Source organism: Dama dama, chromosome 33 (genome assembly GCF_033118175.1).
Source record: "Dama dama isolate Ldn47 chromosome 33, ASM3311817v1, whole genome shotgun sequence".
Taxonomy (NCBI): domain Eukaryota; kingdom Metazoa; phylum Chordata; class Mammalia; order Artiodactyla; family Cervidae; genus Dama; species Dama dama.
The window spans coordinates 57,749,436-57,774,457 of NC_083713.1; the positions used below are offsets into that span (position 1 = coordinate 57,749,436).

Sequence of the window (25,022 nt, forward strand, 5' to 3'; positions counted from 1 at the left end):
GAAAATAAAATAGAGCCACCAGTTTCCTAAACAAAAGACAATTACTTAATTAAAGGTTTTTTTTTTTTTGATGAGACTATTCAATCTTTAACATCATGTTTTTGTATAAACTTCTGCATGAGCAGTTCATAACTTAGATTTACTGTGTGTAATCAACTGTCATTGTAGGCATCATGATTATTATATTTTTATTTTGGAAGATTTGCGAAGAAATGATGATAAGATAACACTGATAGAGTTTATATTTGCTTCCCAGGTGGTGCGAGTGGTAAAGAACCCGCCTGCCATTTCAGGGGACATAAGAGATGTAGATTCAATCCCTGGGTCAGGAAAATGCCCTGGAGGAGGGCACAGAAATCCGATCCAGTATTCTTGCCTGGAGAATCCCGTAGATAGAGGAGCCTGGTGGGCTACAGTCCATGGGTTCGCAAAGAGTCAGACACAGCTGAAGCCATTTAGCACACACACAGCGTATATTGTAAATGCTGTTTTCTGTTCAGAAGCCAAACTTTTTATAAATTAAAGTGTACATTTATTCTTTTTCTTTTCCCCCATCAGATGTAGGTTCTGTTGAGGGCCTTGCCTATCACAGAGCCTGGGACACCCTGTACTGGACCAGCTCGACTACCTCATCCATCACCAGGCACACCGTGGACCAGACTCGGCCAGGAGCATTTGACAGGGAAGCGGTCATTGCCATGTCAGAAGATGACCATCCTCATGTGCTAGCCCTAGATGAATGCCAAAAGTAAGAGATTTCTATTTCTTCAACCTTATACTTAGCTTTAAAAATAAATGTTTCCTCTGAAGTTCTTTTTTCACAATTCATAAAATTATTTTTTTTTGAGAGCATTGGAAATGTGAATGATTGAAACCTGGACTCTTTAAATGCCAGGCATCACTTCCATGAGAGGTTCAGTAAAAGCAAAATTAAAGAATGAAAGGGAAAATAGAGACAATACTGTGATGGAATAAGTATATGAAAAAGACATTAATGCATCACTGATTAAAATGATAAATTTGAAAAAAAAATCTATTAAAAAGCATTAAAACCTAAAAGATGTTTCTATAATTCAATTAAGTAATTTTAACAACTGGAGATCACTCCAACTGAAATGAGAGGAAATAAAAATAGACCTTTGTGTGCAGCTTTATTTTCAACATTAGATGCCTGACAATAGTCAAGTGGTCCACATTGGTATGATACTTTGTGCAAGCATTTATAATACTTATGAAGAATTCATAGCAAGAAAAATTGCTCAGGCTATAATATAAAATGTATAAAAAATAAAACTGATTTGAAAAAAAAGTGATGTTTTAGATGATGATATTAAGAAAAAATTATATGAAAACTGAAGAACAGAGGTTAGGTTAAGTAGAAGGCAAATTTGTTTATAGAGTTGCACTCTTTTACAATATGATAGGAATATTTGCTAACTACTAGAAAATCTATTTATTCTTAAATGAAACAAGGGCACAGACATCAATCTGGTTTAACTGAGCAGAAATAGAAAACTTGTTTCAGGTGTGTTGAATAAAAATGGAAGAATAAAAAACAATGACTAATAAACACTGGCCCTGATCACCTAAGAGATGAAAAGACTATATGAATTACTATCTTGTAGAACTAGAGATGAGAATTGACTTACTTAATTAAACATACTTAACTTGAAAATTAAAACTCTATAGGATGAGAGATGCAGGTGAAGACGAGGTTGCCTGCTTACACAGGTTTGGTTACTTAGCTGAGATGGACACAGGCCTTCAGATGTGTAGGCAGAGCTGGTTCTGCTCATATCACTATACATTTGGTTGTTGAGTCAGCTACATTGATCCTAAGAGTCCACCAGAAGAATCTTAGGACAATAATAATTACCCTAAAGTTTATCAAAGGAATCTATAAGACAATTTTCAAACAAACATGAGGGGGATCACTGATGATATTATATATGATTAACTTTAAGTGATAAATGCTTTACTCTATAATTATTTCTTACATAGGCTTAAATTATACTTTCCTCTTTCATTAGATAAAGTGAAAATTATAATTAAACACATCAAAATATTTTAATTGGAAAATTGAATGTAATTACTGTTTAAAGTATAAAAATATTTTATCATTAAGCATATTAATGACATCTATGAATCACTTTTATGTGCCTTTTGATTAACAGGAATCTTAAAATCAAATCAATTTCTAGATGAAGGACTCCTGGAGTTCAAAACTTGTCTCAATAACTATAGTACTCAAGCTCTCTGGCCTCTTTTTTCTCATCTTTGAAAAGAAAGGTGAAATTAAAGGAGTAATAATTCCTTGGAAATTCTATAATTCTAAAACTCACAATCTAGAAAATTATTGAAAGTAAATTGTTTGTGTGTTTAATATCTCATATTTGCATAACTTTTAAACTAATCTTTTTTTTTTTTATTTTAAAAGCCACAGGATATGGTTAAAACTATCCCATGATTTAAGAAAGTGGAATGTCATTTTTTCACAAGTTTACTGATTCATAGCACAAAGTATTTTGACATTTAAGAGTCACGTGACTGAGCAAATGACAACAACAACAGCGACAATACTTAGAACACTTTAATATTCCATAGAATCGATTAAAATGCTTGGAAGTATTTTAATAAAGAGCATAGATGACCCAGTTTTCCTGAATTTGTGGCAGTTATTTTTTAGGTTAGAAAGAAGAAGTACAGTTCAGTTCAGTTGCTCAGTTGTGTCCGGCTATTTGTGACCCCATGGACTGCAGCACGTTAGGCCTCCCTGTCCATCACCAACTCCTGGAGATTACTCAAACACATGCCCATTGAGTTGGTGATGCCATCCAACCATCTCATCCTCTGTTGTCCCCTTCTCCTCCTGCCTTCAATCTTTCACAGCATCAGTGTCTTTTCTAATGAGTCAGTGCTTTGCATCAGATGACCAAAGTATTGGAGTTTCAGCTTCAGCATCAGTCCTTCCCATGAATATTCAGGACTGATCTCCTTTAGGATGGACTGGTTGGATCTCCTTGCAGTCCAAGGGACTCTCAAGAGTCTTCTCCAACAACACAGTTCAAAAGCATCAATTCTTAGGCACTCAGCTTTGTTTATAGTCCAACTCTCACATCCATACATGACTACTGGAAAAACCATAGCCTTGACTAGATGGACCTTTGTTGGCAAAGTAATGTCTCTGCTTTTTAACATGCTATCTAGGTTGATCATAGCTTTTCTTCCAAGAAGTAAGGGTCTTTTAATTTCATGGCTGCAATCACCATCTGCAGTGATTTTGGAGCCCCCTAAAATAAAGTCTGTCACTGTCTCCACTTTTTCCCCACTGATTTTCCATGAAGTGATGGTACAAGATGCCATGATCTTAGTTTTCTGAACTAAGGAATCAGTGAACTAAAATGGATGAGAATGGTGAATTTAACTCAGATGATCATTCTATCTACTACTGGGGGCAAGAATCCCTTACAAGAAATAGAGTAGCCAGCATAGTCAACAAAAACGTCCAAAATGTAGTACTTAGATGCAATCTCAAAAACAAGAGAATAATCTCTGTTTGTTTCCAAGGTAAACCATTCAATATCACAGTAATCCAAGTCTATGACCTGACCACTAATGCTGAAGAAGCTGAAGTTTAATGGTTCTATGAAGACCTACAAGACCTTCTAGAACTAACACCCAAAAAGATGTCCTTTTCATTATAGGGGACTGGAATGCAAAAGTAGAAAGTCAAGTATTACCTGGAGTAAGAGGCAAATTTGGCCTTGGGGTAAAGAATGAAGCAGGGCAAAGGCTAATAGAGTTTTGCCAAGAAAACACACTGGACATAGCAAACACCCTCTTCCAATAATACAAGAGAAGACTGTAAACATGACCGTCACCAGATGGTCAACACCGAAATCAGATTGATTATATTCTTTGCAGCCAAAGATGCAGAAGCTCTATACAGTCAGCAAAAACAAGACCAGGAGGTGACTGTGGCTCAAATCATGATTGCTTTATTGCCAAATTCCGACTTAAATTGAAGAAAGTAGTGAAAAGCACTAGACCATTCAGATATGACCTAAATCAAATACCTTACCATTAAACAGGAAGTGACAAATAGATTCAAGGGATTAGATCTGATAGAGTGCCTGAGAACTATGGATGGACATCCCTGGCATTGTACAGAAGGCAGGGATCAAGACCATCCCAAAAAGAAGAAATGCAAAAAGGCAAAATGGTTGTCTGAGGAGGCCTTACAATAGCTGTGAAAAGAAGAAAAGCAAAAAGCAAAGGAGAAAAGGCAAAATATACCCATTTGAATGCAGAGTTCCAAAGAATATCAAGGAGAGATAAGAAAGCCTTCCTCAGTGATCAGTGCAAAGAAATAGAGGAAAGCAATAGAATGGGAAAGACCAGAGATCTCTTCAAGAAAATTAAAGATACCAAGGGAACATTTCATGCAAAGATGGGCACAGTAAAGGACAGAGATGGTATGGACCTAACAGAAGCAGAAGATATTAAGAGGTGGCAACAATATACCAAAGAACTATAGAAAAAGAGCTTCATGACCCAGATAATCACAATGGTGTGATCACTCACTTAGAGACAGACATTCTGGAATGTGAAGTCAAGTGGGCCTTAGGAAGCATCACTACAAACAAAGCTAGTGGAAGTGATGGAATTCCAGTTGAGCTATTTCAAATCCTAAAAGATGATGCTGTGAAAGTGCTGCACTCAATATGTCAGCAAATTTGGAAAACTCGGCACTGGACACAGGACTGGAAAAGGTCAGCTGTCATTCCAATCCCAAAGAATGGCAATGCCAAAAAATGCTCAAACTACTGCACAATTGCACTCATCTCACATGCTTGTAAAGTAATGCTCAAAATTCTCCATGCCAGGCTTCAACAATACATGAACTGTGAACTTCCAGATGTTCAAGTTGGATTTAGAAAAGACAGAGGAACCAGAGATCAAATTGCCAACAACTGTTGAATCATCGAAAAAGCAAGAGTTCCAGAAAAATATCTACTTCTGCTTTATTGACTATGCCAAAGCCTTTGACTGCCTGGATCATAAAAAACTGTGGAAAATTCTTAAAGAGGTGGGAATACCAGACCACCTGACCTGCCAGAAATCTGTATGCAAGTCAGGAAGCAACAGTTAGAATTGGACATGGAACAACAGACTGATTCCAAATAAGGAAAGGAGTACATCAAGCCTGTATGTTGTCATCCTGCTTATTTAAGTTATATGTATAGTATATCATGAGAAATGCTAGACTGAATGAAGCACAAGCTGGAATCAAGATTAGCGGGAGAAATATCAATAACCTCAGATATACAGATGATGAACACTTATGGCAGAAAGCAAAGAAGAACTAAAAAGCCTCTTGATGAAAGTGAAAGAGGACAGTGGAAAAGTTGGCTTAAAACTCAGCATTCAGAAAACTAAGAAAGAAGAAAATTTTTTCTTTTAGTAAAGTTGTGTATTGTCCAATAATAAGTTTTGGGATAATACACAAAAACTACATTTTATAATTAGTTTGGCTATTACCTTGCCTTTACATGACTATACATAGGGATGATATATGCTATTTTATTATAAGTATGAAATATTTTCAAATGGCTTTTCTTTGTAAATATTTATTAAACATACTTTCTAAAAATGTAAAGTGGCCTGCCTATACGTTTCTCTCTTTCCCATCTTCCTTTCTTCCTTCCTCCTTTTCTTCCTGGCTTTTCCCCCACCCTCCCTTCCTTCCTTCCTCTCTTCCTTCCTTCCTTCCTCTCTTCCTTCCTTCTTTCCTCTCTCTTCCTTACACCTTCCTTTCTTGCCTTCCTTCAGTTCAAAAACTGATCTTCAAATAAGGTCCTAGGGATTGTCTTAAAAAGAGAGAAAGAAGAGCTGGTTAAATAAAAATAGGCCTTGGAAACTAGAACCCTACAGCCTCTCTGCTCTTCCAGTAACCTTTAAGTGCTAACAGAATCCTTGGTCTTCCTCAGAGAATAGTTTGACAAACACTGATTTAAAATATTCTATTAAGATTGTAAGTAACAGATCTTACCTTTATGGATTTGAGAGTAACCTCTGTAAGTCTGGTAGCAGCATTATAATTTACAGAAAAATCACACTGACAGAGGAGGGGGAAAAAAGACATTAAAGAAATACAGGAGTTTAGTAATTGTATCTTTCTAAAACATATACAGAGAGGAATGCAGATTTAAAAAAAAATAATAAAACCTAGGCTACCCTGGTGGTTCAGTGGTAAAGAAGCTCCCTGCCAATGCCGGAGACACAGATTCGATCCCTGGTCTGGGATTTCTGTAAAGCGACCAAGCCTGTGTGCCACGACTGCTGAGTCTGTGCTCTAGACCCTGAGCCGCAACTATTGAGCCCATGTGCTGGACTACTGAGGCCCAGGCGCTCTAAAGCCAGTGCCCATAAGCAGACAAGCCACCAAAGTAAGAAGCCTGTGCAATGCAACTCGAGAGTAGCCCCCGCTCACCACAGCTAGAGAAAAAGGCTGTGCAGCAATGAAGACCCAGCCCAGCCAATAAATAAATATTTTTTTAAAAAAGAAAATCTAGAAAGAGAGAGAGATTTTTATTTTTACCAACTGAAGAAGAGAAATATTGTTAGGTTAGGTTAAGAGCTATATCCAAAATTATAACACAGGATTTCCTGAAACATGATAATAATAAATCAGAGTATATTTGCAGTTCATAGGAAATTTAAGATAACTATTTTTCTTCGATTCAAATAAATCTTTACTGTGTATCAAACTGATTCAATTTAATTAAATTGCTGTTTGAGAGATAATTATCTTCCAGAAATAGTTTCCAGGTCATTTAAGAAACTGGAAAAATATGCAAATATGATATACATATCTCTCCTTATTACTAGACTTCCTCAAGGATCAGAGACTGTGAGACAATTTTGCTTTATTTTAAATAGTTTGACATTGCCATGTTTCTCCTAATATCATTACTATTGGTAAAAATTTTAACCTATTATCACAATTTTCATTTTAATTAGTTTAATGTTTTGGACCAACTGGAATGAACAGCATCCAAGTATCATGAGATCAACTCTTACTGGGAAGAATGCTCAAGTGGTGGTCAGTACAGACATACTCACTCCAAATGGACTCACCATTGATCACCGTGCAGAGAAGCTGTATTTCTCAGATGGCAGCCTAGGAAAAATTGAAAGATGTGAATATGATGGATCCCAGAGACATGTAAGTTAACTGAGAATTTCCTGATTATAGATTTGAAAAATGATACATTTGAAATATATGTGCTTTATACTTGCTAAAGTATGCATGTTAAGAGGTTTTAAAATGGCTAATTATTTGAACCAACCAAACTGGACAATCTATTCAGCGAAAAGCAAAACTGCTGACAACATTTTGAAAATTTTAAGTGCATTCACTACCACAGAGACAGTCTAACTTGTAAAATTTCTTCTGGAGAAATCATAAATGATTTTCTTATAGTTATTAGTTGAACTGGTATTATTAGAATGATTTGCATAAACTTCATTGTTATTTATAATTTTTAAATTGTGAAATGAAATTGGTTCGTTGCCCTAGGATAAAAGAACATTGCAAAGTAATGAAATTATCCTCTGTGTTTGGGCCCTCAAACCAACCTCAGAAGCTTTGAAGAGAGAAGCATGGAATTCTGTTCAGAGTCAGGCTCATTCTCAGTCACTTTTTCTGAAATCCAAGTAAATATTAATAGGAGAAACTTTATGCTGCCACTGGAGAACATTTACAGAAGATACTTAGAGCATGTAGGATGGTAAAAGTCCAGTGCCCTCACCTTATATTATGGAGACAGTAGCCCTTGGCAACTGAAAAAATGAGTTCAGAAGGGTAAGATCTGGGTGGTTGTGCCTGGAGGAATCAGCACAGCACCCCTGCCCCATGCACCAGTGCATGCTTGAAGGACAAAGTGATCCTGAGGCTCTTTGCTTTTCCAGTGAGCTGCTTGAAGGGCCAGATAGTAAATATTTGAAATCATGGACCATATTATCTCTTACCACAACTACAGTGCCTTATAGTGAATATGGAAACGAATAGTTGGGACAGTATTTCAATAAAACTTTATTTATAAAAACAGGCAACCAAACAACAGGCCATATATACTAACACCTAATCTGTACCATTAAATATGCTGTTTAATTCAATCAAATATATATCTGTACATATATATCTATATATTATATAATACATATAGATCTATACCATGTACATATGTAGTAAATATATATGCATTATATTATATAGACAAATATAGATGCTTATCTGAGGACAACTAACTAAATTTATGTATATGTACATGTAACAAACATATATTGCCTATGAGTATATAAACAGATGTGTGTGTATGTGCATGTATAGGTGTGTAAGTCTCTTGAAGGAAGAAGTGCATTGATTTAAGTTCTAGTGCAGGGACTTCATTCCAGTAGCAGAGATATAGGACAGCTGAATGCTTAAGGAACACTGAAATAATCAGCTAAAACATGATGAGTTCAGTTTGTGCTAAAGGCAATCGGTTCAGTTCAGTTCAGTCACTCAGTTGTGTCCAACTTTTTGCGACCCCATGAACTACAGCATGCCAGGCTTCCTTCACCAACTCCTGCAGTTTGCTCAAACTCATGTCCGTAGTGTTGGTGATGCCAAAAAAAAGGCAATAATTCTGCCCAATGAATCTAAGAATTCTATGCTTAAATCCTTGGTCTGTCTTTTCCAACTAAAGGTTGGTGTCCTTAGGCATACTACTTAGTCTTTAAAATTTTATTTTTCTGATATGTAAATTTTCTTCCTGATCTTCAGGGTTATTATGGGAATATAATATAAAAGTTTGCCTCAGAATACAGCAAAGAAATCCTAAATGAACTTAGTGGGTTAATGCTTTTGAAAAGATAGGTAAATTATTATCCTGAATATGATATAATTTTCTATTATGGCCCAATACAGAAAATACTTCTATTACACCTCATCATAACTTTTAGTCTCCTTTCGCTTATTTTCTACATATCTGGTTTTCTTTTCCCCTCCTCAGTCTCTTATTATGTATGGCAGTTATAGCTACTCTAGGTGGCCCAGCAATCAGATAGTTCTAATCTAATTCAAAGAATTTTTTTGCCAATAAAAATATGCATATGCATACTCATAGTTATGATTCCAACATTCCATTCCCCATCTCTGTCAAAACCAGAATAGTTTCTGGCTGGCTGTAGTAAAAAATAATGTACTATGTATTTATTTGTACTATATAAGTTGCTAAGAAAGGAAGAAAAAGAAAGTGAACTCGCGTAGTCATGTCTGACTCTTTGCAACTGCATGGATTGTAGCTCATCAGGCTCCTCCATCCAGGGGATTTTCCAGGCAAGAATACTGGAGTGGGTTGCCATTGAAGTTGCTAAGAGAATAGATTTTAAAGCTTTTACCAACAGTAACAACAAAAATTTTAACTATGTGAGGTGATAGATATATTAGCTAACTTTGTTATAGTAACCATTTGACAGTATATACATAAATCATTATGTTCTACACTTTAAACTTATATAATGTTATATATAAATTATATTTCAGTAAATCTGGACAAAAGATTTCTGTCCATAAAGATGAAAACATTGAGAAGAGGCCATTACAGGATATGGGTTTATTCCTCCACAAGACATTGATTCATTTTGTCTCAAAGTTAGAATTACATATTCCTTTTCCTCTACCTCTTTAACAAATAAGATTAACAATGAAAATTTCTTGTTGGGCCTGAAAATTGGGAAAAAAAATTTCAAAGTTTATTACCTTCTTACATGCATCTCACTATTTTGCTGGTTATCCAGATTCTATCACCAGTGTTTATCATGGTTACCTTGAATGTACCACTAATCCACCACTAACATATATTCATTGTGATATCCACTGTTTCCTGTATTTTTATCATGATTTTACGACTAGAATTTGTTATTTGTTCCTGAATTTCATTTCTAAATTGACCTAAATCTCTGAATACTTACTACACTTTTGCCTATTTTTGTGACCATTCAGCGGTTTATGTAATTTATTACTAATATAACCATAGAATTTTGAGACTGAGAGTATAACTGAGGATCTGGGTCATCTCCTACTGTCTTTAGAAAAGTATAAATATGTAACTTGCCTTATGTTTCAAGATGTTAAAAAGGGATATTTCCTAAGGAAGAAAAAATTACAACTTATTCTGAAATAAAATTCTGCAGATATGATATAATATTTTAGAAGTCCCAAAAGCTTTAAAAATTCTTCTTGCATCTGATAACTGTTGAGCAAGTACACCAATTTGTCTAATACCCTATCCATTCACAAATATTCACAAATAGGGTATTGTCTAATACCCTATCCATGTACAAAAGTATGAACAATATCAATTATTAATTTGATTTGTGCCTATCTATTTGAGTTGAAGTCTTAGAAATCAAAGAGTATTTTTGGTAGCAGATTTCTTTTTAAATCCTCACAGAAGCTAAGAGTTCCTTATCTGAAAAATGTGCATGTGACTTGTTTACTCATTCTAATCTTCAATTCAGTTCATTTCTCTGTGCCAGGTACTTTTGTGCATGTTTGTGTGTTTTTCCTACCATGTCTATTCTTCATTCCTATTTCACTCCCCTCGGACAACAATACTATTGTAATTTATATATATATATATAAATCCAATTTTATATATATATATATATATATAAAAATCCAATTATATATATATAATATATATTATTATATTATATTATATATAATATAATTATATTATATATAATATATATATATATTCCCTGATGGGTCAGTGATAAAGAATCTTCCAGGAGACCTGGGTTCAATCCCTGGGTCAGGAGGATGCCCTGGAGAAGGAAATGGCAACCCACTCCAGTATTCTTGCCTGGAAAATCCCGTGGACAGAGGGGCTTGGTGGGCTACAGTCCATGGGGTTGCAGATGCAGTCAGACATGAGTTAGTGACTCAGCAATAACCATATACATACACTATATATATTTTAAATGGATCAGATAATGAGCATAATGGGGCTTCCCAGGTGGCGCTGGTGGTAAACGATCCACCTACCAAGTAGGAGGCATAAGAGACTCGGGTTCCATCGATCCTTGTGTCAGGAAGATCCCCTGGAGGAGGACATGACAACCCACTCCAGTATTCTTGCTTGGGAAATCCCATGGACAGAGGAGCCTGGTGGGCTACAGTCCATCAGGTTGCACAGAGTTGGATACCACTGAAACATCTTAGCATGCATGCATGCAACCAACATAACGAATTTCATTTTTACATTTTGGAGTACATTGTAGAAGGCACTGCAAAAATGTGTGATAATGTAAAATCATAGAGTTAAAAATAGTGATATTTAGTAAGTAGAAAATATAGGAGGTTAAAATAGTGTATGAAAGACTATGCCAAGAAACATGAGATATAAAACATTGTTCAATTTATGAAGTCAAATTGTGCTGAGACAATGTAATATAAAGAAGTGACCAGAGAAACAATCATTTTAGAAAGAAATATTTCCTCCCATAGTTGTATATTTTCTAGCTCTGAATGACACAGAGGTGAGTGGAGAGCAGTTAGCGAAACAGAGATCGAATATCCCCAGGGGAGCTGACAGAGTGGAATAAGCCTGGACATTACAACCTGAAATATTTGAGAGTACATCTTTTTTAATGAAAAGGAAGCAAGCTATCTATTAAGTTAATTGATAAAGTCTGGAAAGATGATTGTATATCTGGGCATTTTGAGTCCACAAACTCAGTACAGTGCCATTGCTGTCCCACAATATGTTTAAAGAGCCTGTCATCTCTTGAATTAACTGTGGTCATGCACTTTTTTTAAGCTACGGTTTAAACATAGTCTGATAGGCTTAATTCCTGCATTACATCTTAAAACCTTTAAATGCTCTTCTACATTCTTTAGAATGGAACACTCTGTGTAGCTTTACTCTTATCAGGAATATTTTTTTTTTTTTTTTTTTTTTTAGCATGGTGTGCCATGGGCTTAAGTGTTTGTAGTGAAGTCACTCAGTTCTGTCTGACTCTTTGCGACCCCATGGATTGTGTAGCCTACCAGGCTCCTCCATTCATGAGATTTTCCAGGCCAGAATACTGGAGTGGGTTGCCATTTCCTTCTCCAGGGCATCTTCCCGACCCAGGAATCGAACCTGGGTCTCCCCCATTGCAGGCAGATTCCTTACCTTCTAAGCTACCGGAGAATCCAATCCAAGAGTTTGTAGGTATTTGAAAAAATACTGATAAGCTATTTACAATCACTTAATTTATTATAGGAATACTATAGATCTCATTACTAATCAGTAGAGTAAGGAAAGAAATCCTTTCAAACATCAAAAGAGAAATTGGAAAAACTGTGTTTTTAAAAATACATTTTACTTTTTTGTTATATTTATGTGATAATGTTTAGCTAAACAGATTCATTTAGCTATACAAATTCAAAATTGAGTTAGATTTTATTTTCCTGTTTTATTTTGGAGTGAGGTCATCAGAAAATACAAGTACACACAGTGTAAATGTGACCTATATTGATAAAAATATAATTACTGACTATTTCCTTTGAATTTTTAAAACATATTAACTTGTATGGTGGTCCTACCTACAAATTTTATTGAGGGAAGCATTCTCTATTTAGCAATACACAATTGAATGCTGCTGTTAGTAGGGGGAAAACAGATCATAATTTCATTCTATTTCATTTTTATTTCTATTCTATATCTGATGCTCCAGTAGATAAAACAATAACTAATGTTGACAGGGGCTAAGACAGCTTGATTATAACCTTTCTCCCTAGTGTTACCCTGTAAGTGTTAATCATTTCTTGGAAGGCAGCTCTACCTGAGTGACACAAACCCTTCTAGAAGAGATGCTGTTTATTTTCCTAGAAATTGCGATTGCTGATGTTTCTTACTTTTGACATTCTTTTACAAACTTTGTCCAGAGTTTTTGTTTGTTTGTTTGTTTAGAGTATATTCCCAGGCAGAAATACTGAGTCCTAAGACCTATCCTTAGAATGAGAAGAATGCAGGATAATCTATCTTCTAGACAAACACACTCTGATAATGAACTTTTTTGACTGGAAAGGAAAAGGGGTTTTTCCTTCTGACACAGGAAAAGCAGGTTTTTGTTTGTTGTTATTTTTTTTTTTAATTAGTCAATTAAAAGTAAGATCAACCACAAGAATATTTGGTGTCCTATTTTTATGGCACCAAATTCTTTACTTCTCCTTATAGAACTAGTTATTTCATACTGTAAATGAATCAAGAAATAAATATATCTACCTATTATTTATCTAATGAATCTATTATCTATATCATCTACCCAGTCTACAAATGCCTATCCTATCCACTTTTTTTTGATAATATAGTTTTATGTTGAACTGTGAAACTTAGAAAGTAGGTTTTAATGCCCAGAAAAGTGAGTTTTCTGACAACATGCTAAGTTTAAATTATTTAGCCGAGTCAAAGCTATACTATCACCAAAGAAAAGGCATTTCAGTTTCAATATTTTTTAAAATATAAAACATTTTAATTTAACAATTTGAATGTTTGACTTAAAAATCAATGTCAGCATAAACAGTCACTAAAAAATTCAGTAAACTGGAAATTTTTCCACCATTAGCTGGAATAATCCAGTATTATTTCACAGATTAGGAAACTGATGCCCCAAAAGGATCTGTGTCCAACATTCTTGTGTCCAATACTGAATGCCAGTCATAGTTCCCAACTTTCCATTAGAGTCAATGTCCTTTTATTATTTTATTATTATTATTCATTTTTTAAATTTTTTGGCTGAGCTGTGTGTCATGAGATATCTTACTTTCCTGACCAGGGGGCCAGGAATAGAACTGCAGTGGAAGTTCAGAGTCTTAACACAGGACGGCCTGGGAAGTCCCCCAGTGTGGCGCCCCATCCCCCCGACCCCCGCCTTTCTTTTTATTTTCCCATTAAAAACAAATGTTCTATAGCATTCCCATTCCTATCTATTACGAAGTGAAATTTTGTACTATATATATAGTTAGGGGGAAGGCAATGGCACCCCACTCCAGTACTCTTGTCTGGAAAATCCAGTGGACGGAGGAGCCTGGTGGGCTGCAGTTCATGGGGTCGCTAAGAGTCAGACACGACTTCACTTTCACTTTTCACATTCATGTGCTGGAGAAGGAAATGGCAACCCATTCCAGTGTTCTTGCTTGGAGAATCCCAGGGACAGCGGAGCCTGGTGGGCTGCAGTTCATGGGGTCACACAGAGTCGGACACGACTGAAGCGACTTAGCAGCAGCAGCAGCAGAATATATAGGTAGATCACTTTTTTAAAAGCCAAATTAAGATCCATGCTGTGCTTAGTCACTCAATTGTGTCTGACTGTGTTGCCTTGGCTGGTATGATTTTCAAAACTGGTAATGCATTTGAAGCCATCCCTCAATTTACATGGATTGTGACTGCCCCCATCCTACACCACTAAGATGGCAAATTGTTTTAGATGAGACATGAAGAGAAATCTCCTGACAGCAAGCGACCTTTCAACTCTAATGTCTCAGACACATGGGGTGCTGGGCCTATCAACAGCTAAATGAACCACAGCCAAGAAGGAGAGTGTGTGTTTATTAGTGAGAGCATTCTGTGGAGTTGAATTCTAACAGATGAGCCAATGGAATATAAGGAAATATAAGGAAATGAGTGTATCTGTCATCTGCTGTTAGTATATATTAGGCATGCAATAAGGTATATTACAAACAAGTCCATTGACTACTGAATCCTGTAGCGCTTCTAAAAACTCAGATGTTTATTGCCTTTGATGTGTCTTTGAATTCAAGAGACACCTTTCAATATTCAGGTTATTACACCCAGTACTATCTTTAGTATGTTTCAAGTGTCCCTGAATATTAATAATTACTCAAATTGCAATCTGAACTTAACAACTTTCTAATATTTAAATAAGATTACTTTCTAATGTTTAAGAATGGTAAGTGATTAAATAGAAATACAAAAATAAAACAAACTAAATAAAAAAGAAAAAATAACACAATAGAATTGTGTACATCTATTAAAAATGATGATATAAAATATAGCTATTTCATGGGAGAGTTAGTATGTATGAAGTGAAAAACAGGTTTTACAAATTCACACTAGGTGTTTTAATATTTTCCTGGTTTGTGCTTTGATGAGTGACTTTTCCACTGAACCTGGAATTTTTATTGTGTAAAATTCTGCATCTTGTTTAAGCCTTTTGCCTTAACTGGCTTTCTCTGATGTCACTCTGGCAGAGGAAAGTAAGGGCTCTTGCCTTGTGGAAGTCAAAGCCTGAGTTCCTCATGTAGCCTTTGTAGACACCTAGGCAGGATGGGGATATGAGTTCCAGCTCCCCACCGGGTCCCCATTATCCCCACTGTGGAGGTGGCCTCATCACCACTGGGTGACTGTGAAAATCCTGATTCTCCACTGTGCTTCCTCTGGCATCACTACGGAGGAGAGGGAGAGGGTACGCCATTATATGGGTGAGAGTCCAGGCTTCCCACTAGGCCTTTGCTGCTGTGGGTTTGCATGGGTCACAGTCTGTGTAACTCTTTGTGTCTATGTGGTATTTGCCTAGAGTAGAGCAATTACTGTCTAAAAGTTTTCAGCCTTACGAGTTAGAATCTTTCCTGGTCTTTTGGCTTCAAAAATCTTTCCAGGTTTTTGCTTTTCCTTTCTGTGCATTTTGGCATTTCTGGGTTGCCATCTTATTCAGTTCCAAGTCTGAGGTATATGAAACAAAAATAAAACCCAGGGAACTCACCACCATGTTGCTCCTTGGTCCCAAAATCCATAGCTGAGTTACCTTCTCTAATTTCAGTCTTACGTTTGTTTTATACATGCTTTCCAGCTTTTTAGTTGTATTTAGTGAGAGTAATCAAGAAAATGTCTCCTTCATCTTGACAGAAGCAGAAGTCAGTATGCTTATAGATTTTTAGAAATTCAGAGTAGAAAAAAGAATATGCCTTATATATATTGTTTTATAAAATATTTTAAAAGACATTAATATAAGCTATGCTCTACAAGTCTCAAAAACAGCAAAATGTTTATCTATGTATTGACAGTGGCTTTAAATGAGATAAGATTTACTTAAGCACACGTGGTGTGACATGATTTACTAGAACCCCAAAACACTGAAGGGCTTCACAGGTGGTACAGAATTCATTTGCTAATTCAGGAGACTCAAGAGACACAGGTTCAAAATCTGGAAATGCAACCCACTCCAGTATTCTTACCTGGAGAATTCCATGGGCAGAGGAGACTTGCAGGCTATAATCCATGGGGTGACAAAGAGTCAGACATGACTGAGTGACTGAACAAACAAAGACATTGAAACCCTGGGCTTCCACAAGAGAGACACAAAGGTTGTGAAAATAAAGATGATGGACTGTGTTGTCTCAATTTTATCATCTCTAACTCTACAATGTGTACACATTATCACTGGGTGAATACAACAAAGTGCATATAATGATGTGACGCTGCCAAATACAGTTGGCCAAGTGAGAATAAGAAGGGAGTGAAAAAAAAATCTGAAATTGATGTTAAATTGTTTCTAATTTCTGACTCTGGTTATCAAGGGCTGTGTGATCTCCAGCAATTGAGCATGTCTTTTTCAATCTCAGCTCATTATGTAAATGAGCTAGGTTCCAATTTTCTTCCAACTTTAACATTTTATGACTCTACCATTGGGTATGTTTAATAAACTTGGGGTATCTTCTTATTCTTTTTGTGCCTGAGTTTTTTCTGTAAAATAAGACTAATAGTTTATGCCTCATAGGATATATTTTTGAAGGGCTACTTTTTATTGTATGCAACCTAGAGAAGGAAACGGCAACCCACTCCAGTATTCTTGCCAGTAGCTTTCCATGGACAGAGAAGCCTGGAAGGCTACAGTTCATGGGATTGCAAGAGTCGGACACGACTTAGAGCTATTTTTCTTTCTTTCTTTCTTGTTACCTGACAATAGTCAACAAATATTAAATCTTATAAAATTCCCTTTTGAATAATAAAAATTTAAAAATAAACCAAGTCAATAATTGTGTAAAGATTGTCATTGCTAGGACTGATGTTGAAGCTGAAACTCCAATACTTTGGCCACCTGATGCAAAGAACTGACTCATTTGAAAAGACCTTGATGCTGGGAAAGATTGAGGGCAGGAGGAGAAGGGGACGACAGAGGATGAGACAGTTGAATGGCATCACCAACTCAATGGACATGGGTTTGGGTGGACTCTGAGAGTTGGTGATGGACAGGGAGGCCTGGCGTGCTGCAGTTCATGGGTTTGCAAAGAATTGGACACAACTGAGCAACTGAACTGAACTGAACTGTCACTACACACATATACATTTATATAAGCATTAATTATGGCAATTACAATAAATCATAATTGCCTCATTGCCTCTTCTATAGGATTACTAGCATCTGAAGACTAGAATTTGTTTTTCATCTTTGTATCTCCAAAAGTAAGTAACCTGAAGTCTCATAAATTGCTGTATTCAGCAAATATTTCCTGAACCAATGAGTAAATGAAAGAATAAACTGAAAGAAAAATTATAAAAATGTTTCTCTGAATTAAATGAAAAAGTAAACAACTTAAAAAAATAAAAATAAAAGCTTATCTATTTTGAAGGGCTCAACCATCCAGAGTAATTTTCTTGAATCTGTACAACTCATATTCCTGCTTGGTAAGGTAATAATGTTATTGCAGTGGGGTTAATGGTGTTCATTTCTTAATATACTCCCTTTGATTTAAATCCACATACATTTCAGTGATAGTTCAGCTTGGTTAGTCGTGCAAATGAAAGTATTACTGAAGCTGGACTCTCTAAAAAGAGAGGAGAATAATGGTCAGTATCCAGGCAACTAGTGTATTCACCCAGAAAATAACTGGTGTCCCTTCAGCATGTGATACTGATAATGATGGATTGATTGAATATTTCTTGGAAGGTTTCAACTTGTTAGGCATTAGAGAGAATTTTGTAAAGCAGCCTCCTCTCCCACCTTCCTCATTGTAGAAATTTAAATACAAAGATAAAAAGAACAGATAGCTAAGGAAAGCCATCCTGCACACGCACATATGCATGTGTTTTTCTATCCATATCTAACTTTTATATATCTGTATGTGTGTGGAGGCGTGGTACCATATGCTAAGTATTGTCCAACTCTTTGTGACCCCATGGACTGTAGCCTGCCAGATGGCTCTGTCCATGGAATTTTCCAGGCAAAGATACTGGAATGGGTTGCCATTTCCTGTGACTCATATATCTACAGCATCATAGGAGGATTCTTCACCTGCTAAGCCATCAGGGAAGCAATCTAAACATATAAATGAGCATAATTCTTCCATATTATCCTTGTTAACTGAACAGAAAGACAAGCATATAAGAAGGTTTCAAACATATTTTATTTGGTGAAATAAATTAGTAGATATGGGGAAAAGTAAGAGATTTAAAATTTTATATTTAAGTTCAGGAAATTCTGAATTAACTTACATATATTTTTTTATCTTTTCTGAATCCCTGATTAAATTTTGAGCATTCTCTCAGTTTATTCAGTTCAGTCGCTCAGTCGTGTCTGACTCTTTGCGACCCTATGTACTGCAGCAAGCCAGGCCTCCCTGTCCAACACCAACTCCAGGAGTTTACTCAAACTCATGTCCGCTGAGTCTGTGATACCACCCAACCATCTCATCCTATCTCATCCTCTTCTAATCTGGCCCTCAATCTTTCCCAGCATCAGGGTGTTTTCAAATGGGTCAGTTCTTCACATTAGGTGGCCAAAGGATTGGAGTTTCAGCTTCAGCATCAGTCCTTCTAATGAATATTCAGGACTGATTTCCTTTAGGATGGACTAGTTGGATATCCTTGAGTCCAAGGGACTCTCAGGAGCCTTCTCCCACACCACAGTTCAAAAGTATCAATTCTTTGGTGATATAAAGTATCGATTTCTTTATAGTCCAACTCACACACCCATATATGGCTACTTGAAAAACCATAGCTTTAACAAGAGGGACCTTTGTTGGAAAAGTAATGTCTCTGCTTTTTAATATGATGTCTAGGTTAGTCATAACTTTTCTTCCATGGAACAAGCATCTTTTAATTCCATGGCTACAGTCACCACCTGCAGAGATTTTGGAGCCCCCCAAAATAAAATGTTTGTCACTGATTCCAAAGTTTTCCCATCTGTTTGCCATGAAGTGACAGGACTGGATGCCATGATAGTTTTCTGAATGTTGACTTTTAAGCCAATTTTTTCATTCTGCTCTTTCACTTTCATCAAGAGGCTTTTTATTTCGTCTTTGCTTTCTGCCATAAGGGTGGTGTCATCTGCCTATCTGAGGTTATTGATACTTCTCCCGGCAATCTTGATTCCAGCTTGTGCTTCATCCAGCCCAGCATTTCTCATGATGTACTCTGTATATAAGTTAAATAAGCAGGGTGACAATATACAGTCTTGATGTACTTCTTTCTTGTTTTGGAACCAGTCCATTGTTCCATGTCCAGTTCTAACTGTTCCTGCTTGACCTGCATACAGATTTCTCAGGAGGCAGGTCAGGCGGTCTGGTATTCCCATCTCTTTAAATTTTCAACACTTTGTTGTGATCCACACAGTCAAATGCTTTGGCATAGTCAATAAAGCAGAAGTAGATGTTTTTCTGGAATTCTCTTGCTATTTCGATGATCCAAAGGATGTTGGCAATTTGATCTTTGGTTCCTCTACCTTTTCTAAATCCAGCTTAAACATCTGCACGTTCACAGTTCATGTACTGTTGAAGGCTGGCTCAGAGAATTTTGAGCATTACTTTGCTAGCATCTGAGATGAGTGCAAATGTGCAGTAGTTTGAGCATTTTTTGGCATTGCCTTTCTTTCTGATTGGAATGAAAACACATTTTCCAGTCCTGTGGCCATTGCTGCATTTTCCAAATTTGCTGGCATGTTGAGTGCAGCACTTTCACAGCATCATCTTTTAGGATATGAAATAGCTCAACTGAAATTCCCCCACCTCCACTAACTTTATTCATAGTGATGCTTCCTAAGGGCCACTTGACTTCACATTCCAGGATGTCTGGCTCTAGGTGTGTGATCACAATATCGTGATTATCTGGGTCGTGAATATTGTTTTGTATGTTTCTGTGTTTTCTTGCCACCTCTTCTTATTATCTTCTGCTTCTGTTAGGTCCTTACCATTTATGATTTTTATATGCTCAGCTTGCATGAAAAGTTGCCTTGATATCTCTAATTTTCTTGAAGAGATCGCTAGTCTTTCCCATTCTTTTGTTTTTCTCAATTTCTTTGCACTGATCACTGAGGAAGGCTTTCTTATCTTTCCTTGTTATTTTTTGGAACTCTGCATTCATTGGGTATATCTTGCTTTTTCTCCTTTGCCTTTAAATCTCTTCTTTTCTCAGATATTTGTAAGGCCTCCTCAGACAGCCATTTTACCTTTTTGCATTTCTTCTTCTTGGGGATGGCCTTGATCCCTGTCTCCTGTACAATGTCAGGGACCTCTATCCATTGCTCTTCAGGCACTCTGTCTATCAGATCTCATCTCTTGAATATATTTGTCACTTCCACTGTATAATCATAAGGGATTTGATTTAGGTCATACCCGAATTGTCTAGTGGTTTTCCCTTCTTTCTTCAATTTAAGTCTGAATTTGGCAATAAGGAGTTCGTGATCTGAGCCACAGTCAGCTCCTGGTGTTGTTTTTGCTGACTATATAGGGTTTCTGCATCTTTGGCTACAAAGAATATAATCAATCTGATTTCAGTATTGACCATCTGGTGATGTCCATGTGTAGAATCTTCTCTTGTGTTGTTGGAAAAGGGTGTTGGAAGATTTGTTCTTTAGCTGATTTTAATGTGTTTCTTATTAAAGTTTCACATGCACAAAAAACAACATGAATTTATCTAAGCTTGAGACAATATCTTGAATTTTCTTTCCATGTTTGGCTCTTGAAAGCATTTAGAGTGCTAACATACTGATTGAAACTAACTAATTATTTAACTATTTAAAAAATGACTTAAACTAGTTTACAATAAAAGCTCATGTATCAAACTGTAAATAAATAGCAAAAGCATAAATTTATTCCTGAGCTTCCCAGCAGTCAAAATATTAAGGCCAACCTAATAAGTTATGCAGTACTTTGATTTAGTAGAAAGAACAAAATTGTTTAGCAAAAAAAAAAAAAAAGATGTTTCCCTGTGGTTCTAAGATTTAAATGGTTATTGTAATGAGATATTTCATTTATATGAGGAGTTTTGAAAATATATATGAGCTAATGAAAATTAAAATGCTAAATAATTTCTACTGGCATATATGAAACAATCATCAAAATAAATATGATTGGCCATCAACATATAAAATTCATTTAATAATCTTCAATTAGACTGCTCAGTTATAAAAAGGGCAAGCTAATATTTAAAACTAAGTGAAGTTAGTAAGGTGAATGAGCTGAGTTATTGTGCAATTATTAAAAATCAAGAAATAATAAATAAAAATAGAGGGGATATGTAAAAAATGTTAACTAAAGGTGTATCTTAGAGAGAAGTAAAACTAAACAATTATTCATATGAAAGGAGGAACTGTTAAAAACAAGGAGAACTGTAAAATTTTAGGCTGGTTTTACCCCAGGATTCAAAACAGAATGCTATGGCCACTGATGTAGCTGCTGCAAATTTGTATAGTCAAATAATAGCTTCTAGGCATTTAGGGGAAAAGTGTCCAGGTATTTTTTCTCCAGAATCAGGCACTGAAGCCGAGCATAAGTGAAGAAAGAAGGGTAGATCACTTCATGTGGTTCTACTGACTACCTTGAAAAGCTGAGCCTATTCAGCTGATTAGAACTTCTACTTCTGGGGCTGCTGAATGAGAGGAACATTAAAGGGTTTATTAGCTGAATAAAAAATAAACAGCCCAGAATAGCATGACCTTCAGACTTCCCTGGTGGCTCAGACGATAAAGCATCTGTCTACAATGCAGGAGACCTGGGTTCAATCCCTGGGTTGGGAAGATTCCCTGGAGAAGGAAATGGCAACCCACTCCAGTACTCTTGCCTAGAAAATCCCATGGACAGAGGAGCCTGGTGTCCATGGGGTCGCAAAAAGTTGGACATGACTGAGAAACTTCACTTTCTTTCTTTCTTTCTGGGCAAGAGAAAAGAGCATACAAGTCTTAATTTGTCAGGTGTGCTCAAAGAAGTAGAACAATTTCTTGATGGGAAAATATATAGCAGAATCTCCTGGGGAGCTTTTGTGTAATACAATACATGAGCCTGCCCCTCCACTACAGTACAATTAAATTAGAATTTCTAGAAGAGGCATAGATTTTAATGTTAGTTTCCAGTTGACTTTTATGTATAGTCAAAATTGAGATTTACCATAATTAGTCAGTTCAGTTGCTTAGTCGTGTCTGACTCTTTGCAACTACGTGGACTGCAGCACACCTGGCTTCCCTGTCCATCACCAACTCCTGGAGCTTTCCAAACTCATTTACATTGAGTCAGTGATGCTATCCAACCATCTCATCCTCTGTTGTCCCCTTTTCCTCTTGCCTTCAATCTTTCCCAGCATCAGGGTCTTTTCAAATGGGTCAGTTCTTCGCATCAGGTGGCCAAAGTATTGGAACTTCAGCATCAGTCCTTCCAATAAATATTCAGGACTGATATCCTTTAGGATTGACTGGTTTGATCTCCTTGCAGTCCAAGGGACTCTCAAGAGTCTTCTCTGACACCACAGTTCAAAAGCATCAATTCTTCTGTGCTCAACTTTCTTTATGGACTTTTAGAAATATAAAGGAGAGTTTATACAAGGTGTAATTGAATATATACTAAATGAGAACATCTGTATGTCCATATCTATATCTGTATATTTTAAATCCTAGTTTGGGGCTCCTCTCCTGATTCTGAATTTCTGGGAGAGTTAGCATAGGAATTATGCCAATTTTTGTCTTCACAGTAACTAGCACATGCATGCGTGCTAAGTCACTTCAGTCATGTCTGACTCTTTGGGACCCTATGGACTGTAGCCCACCAGGCTCCTCCATCTGTGGGATTCTCTAGGAAAGAACACTGGAGTGGGTTGCCGTGCCCTACTCCAGGGGATCTTTGTGACCCAGGGGTCAAACACAAGTGTCTCGTGTCTCCTGCAGTGGCAGGTGGGTGCTTTAGCACTAGCGTCACCTGGGAAGCTCAGTGCCTAGCACATCTTCCTCCAAATACTGGACTCTTATCAGTGTTATCAAGTGTTACACATTAAAACCATTGATCTAATGACAGAGTGTGAAAAACCATTCTATTCTTAATGTTTTTTCAATCCTCCAACTTTGGAAGAAGGATTAAGTGTATTGCTATACATATTTAATGTCCCTATGATACCGTTACTGAGGAAGATGTGGAGAGAGACAGAGACAGAGAGAAGGGAAGATCACACAAAAATTTTATGGATAATAGTATTTATTTGTAATTTGATAGCATTATTTCTATTTCTTTGTAGATATTTTTAGATTTGCATTCTATTTCTTCTAACTAGATATTTTATTTCCCTTTATGCTAATGAGTCAATTTAAATAACAATTCAAAATAAATGATAGTAGAAGTTGTATACAGGCAAGGAAAAAAATGTGAAAATATACTCCTCAGTTCAGATTTGTAAAAAACAGAGCCTGAGATAAGAGTTTATATTCTGATTCCTTATTGGATATGCAATCCCAGGAAGCAGTAGTGAGGCAAGAGGAGAATTGACTAATAAGAAGAGAAAATATTTACGAAGAGGTGTGCAACAAAGCTGACTGCTTCTTAGCATCAGGTGCAATGGATTTCTTCTTCTCCTGAGACCATCTTCAGAGAGAGCACATAGTCTATTGCACTTTAGGATAGACCATTGGCAAGTAGTGTCAAGAAAACAAGAACATACATCTTCTGACCCTTTTTTCTTGGTCAATGATTTGACCCATGGGTCATTAATTTCCCACTATCCTAGGGAGTGGTCATGAAGTGAGGGTGCTCTGCCAATATGAAGTTGTTTTTTGCATCATTGTTGCTACTCAGCCACTAAGTCATGTCTGATTCTTTGTGACCCCATGAACTGCAGCACACCAGTCTTCTCTGTCCTTCACTATCTCTTGGAGTTTGCTCAAACTCATGTCCATCTGTCAATGATTTATCACACGAACTAAAGCTAAAAAAAAAGGAGCTTCCCTCATAGCTCAGTCAGTAGAAAATCTGCCTGCAATGCGGGAGACCCAGGTTCTATTCCTGGGTCGGGAAGATCCCCTGGAAAAGGAAATGACAACCCACTCGAGCATTCTTGCCTGGAGAATCCTATGGACGGAGGAATCTAGCAGGCTGCAGTCCATGAGGTCCCAAGAGTCGGACATGACTTAGTGACTAAACCATCTAGCCAAAATAAAAATAAAAAAAATAAAAAAGAAAGAAAGAAAAGAAAAGAAAAATGAAAGAAAAAAAAATAGTCATGAATTCCAAAGCCAGATGAGAATATCTGAGGTGTTAAGTAAGATTTGTTGAATACAACAGCATTCAAATGCCTAAAGACTGGGAAACTTTGCCCTAACAAGGAGTGCTCTTTCAGACCAGGGACAGTGTCACAGGGCTTTATGCTGACCCTTAAAAAACTGAAATTTATATAAAGAGTACTCTTGCGTGTGTGAATTGTTTCTTAAAAGGTTTTTTAATAATAGCTGCCATTTAATGGCTGCCTAATTGTTTTGGTCTTCATTTGACATAATTATCATCAAACCAGCTATTATTATTTGTTTTGCTAGTAAAGTAGTTGAGGCACTGAAAAGTTAGCTAATTTCAGGTCAGAAATTAAATCACATTCATAAGACAAAAAGGTCCAAAATCTTTCGTCTGCAATATATCATCTTACAGTCCATGATATTTCCAAAAATGAATGTCCTTGTATATTTTTGCTACCTTTTTTAAGAACAGTTTTGCCATCAGG

General features: G+C 36.4%; 1 protein-coding gene across 1 annotated transcript in view; it reads left to right on the forward strand.

Annotated features, from left to right (window-relative positions):
- Nucleotides 1-25,022, forward strand: part of LRP1B (LDL receptor related protein 1B) — a 1,867,078-nt gene that overhangs the window by 1,480,441 nt on the left and 361,615 nt on the right. Inside the window, exons 42-43 of the mRNA XM_061135390.1 lie at nt 559-748; nt 7,024-7,228. Coding sequence (XP_060991373.1) covers nt 559-748; nt 7,024-7,228 — 395 coding nt within the window. The remainder of the gene's footprint in view (nt 1-558; nt 749-7,023; nt 7,229-25,022) is intronic.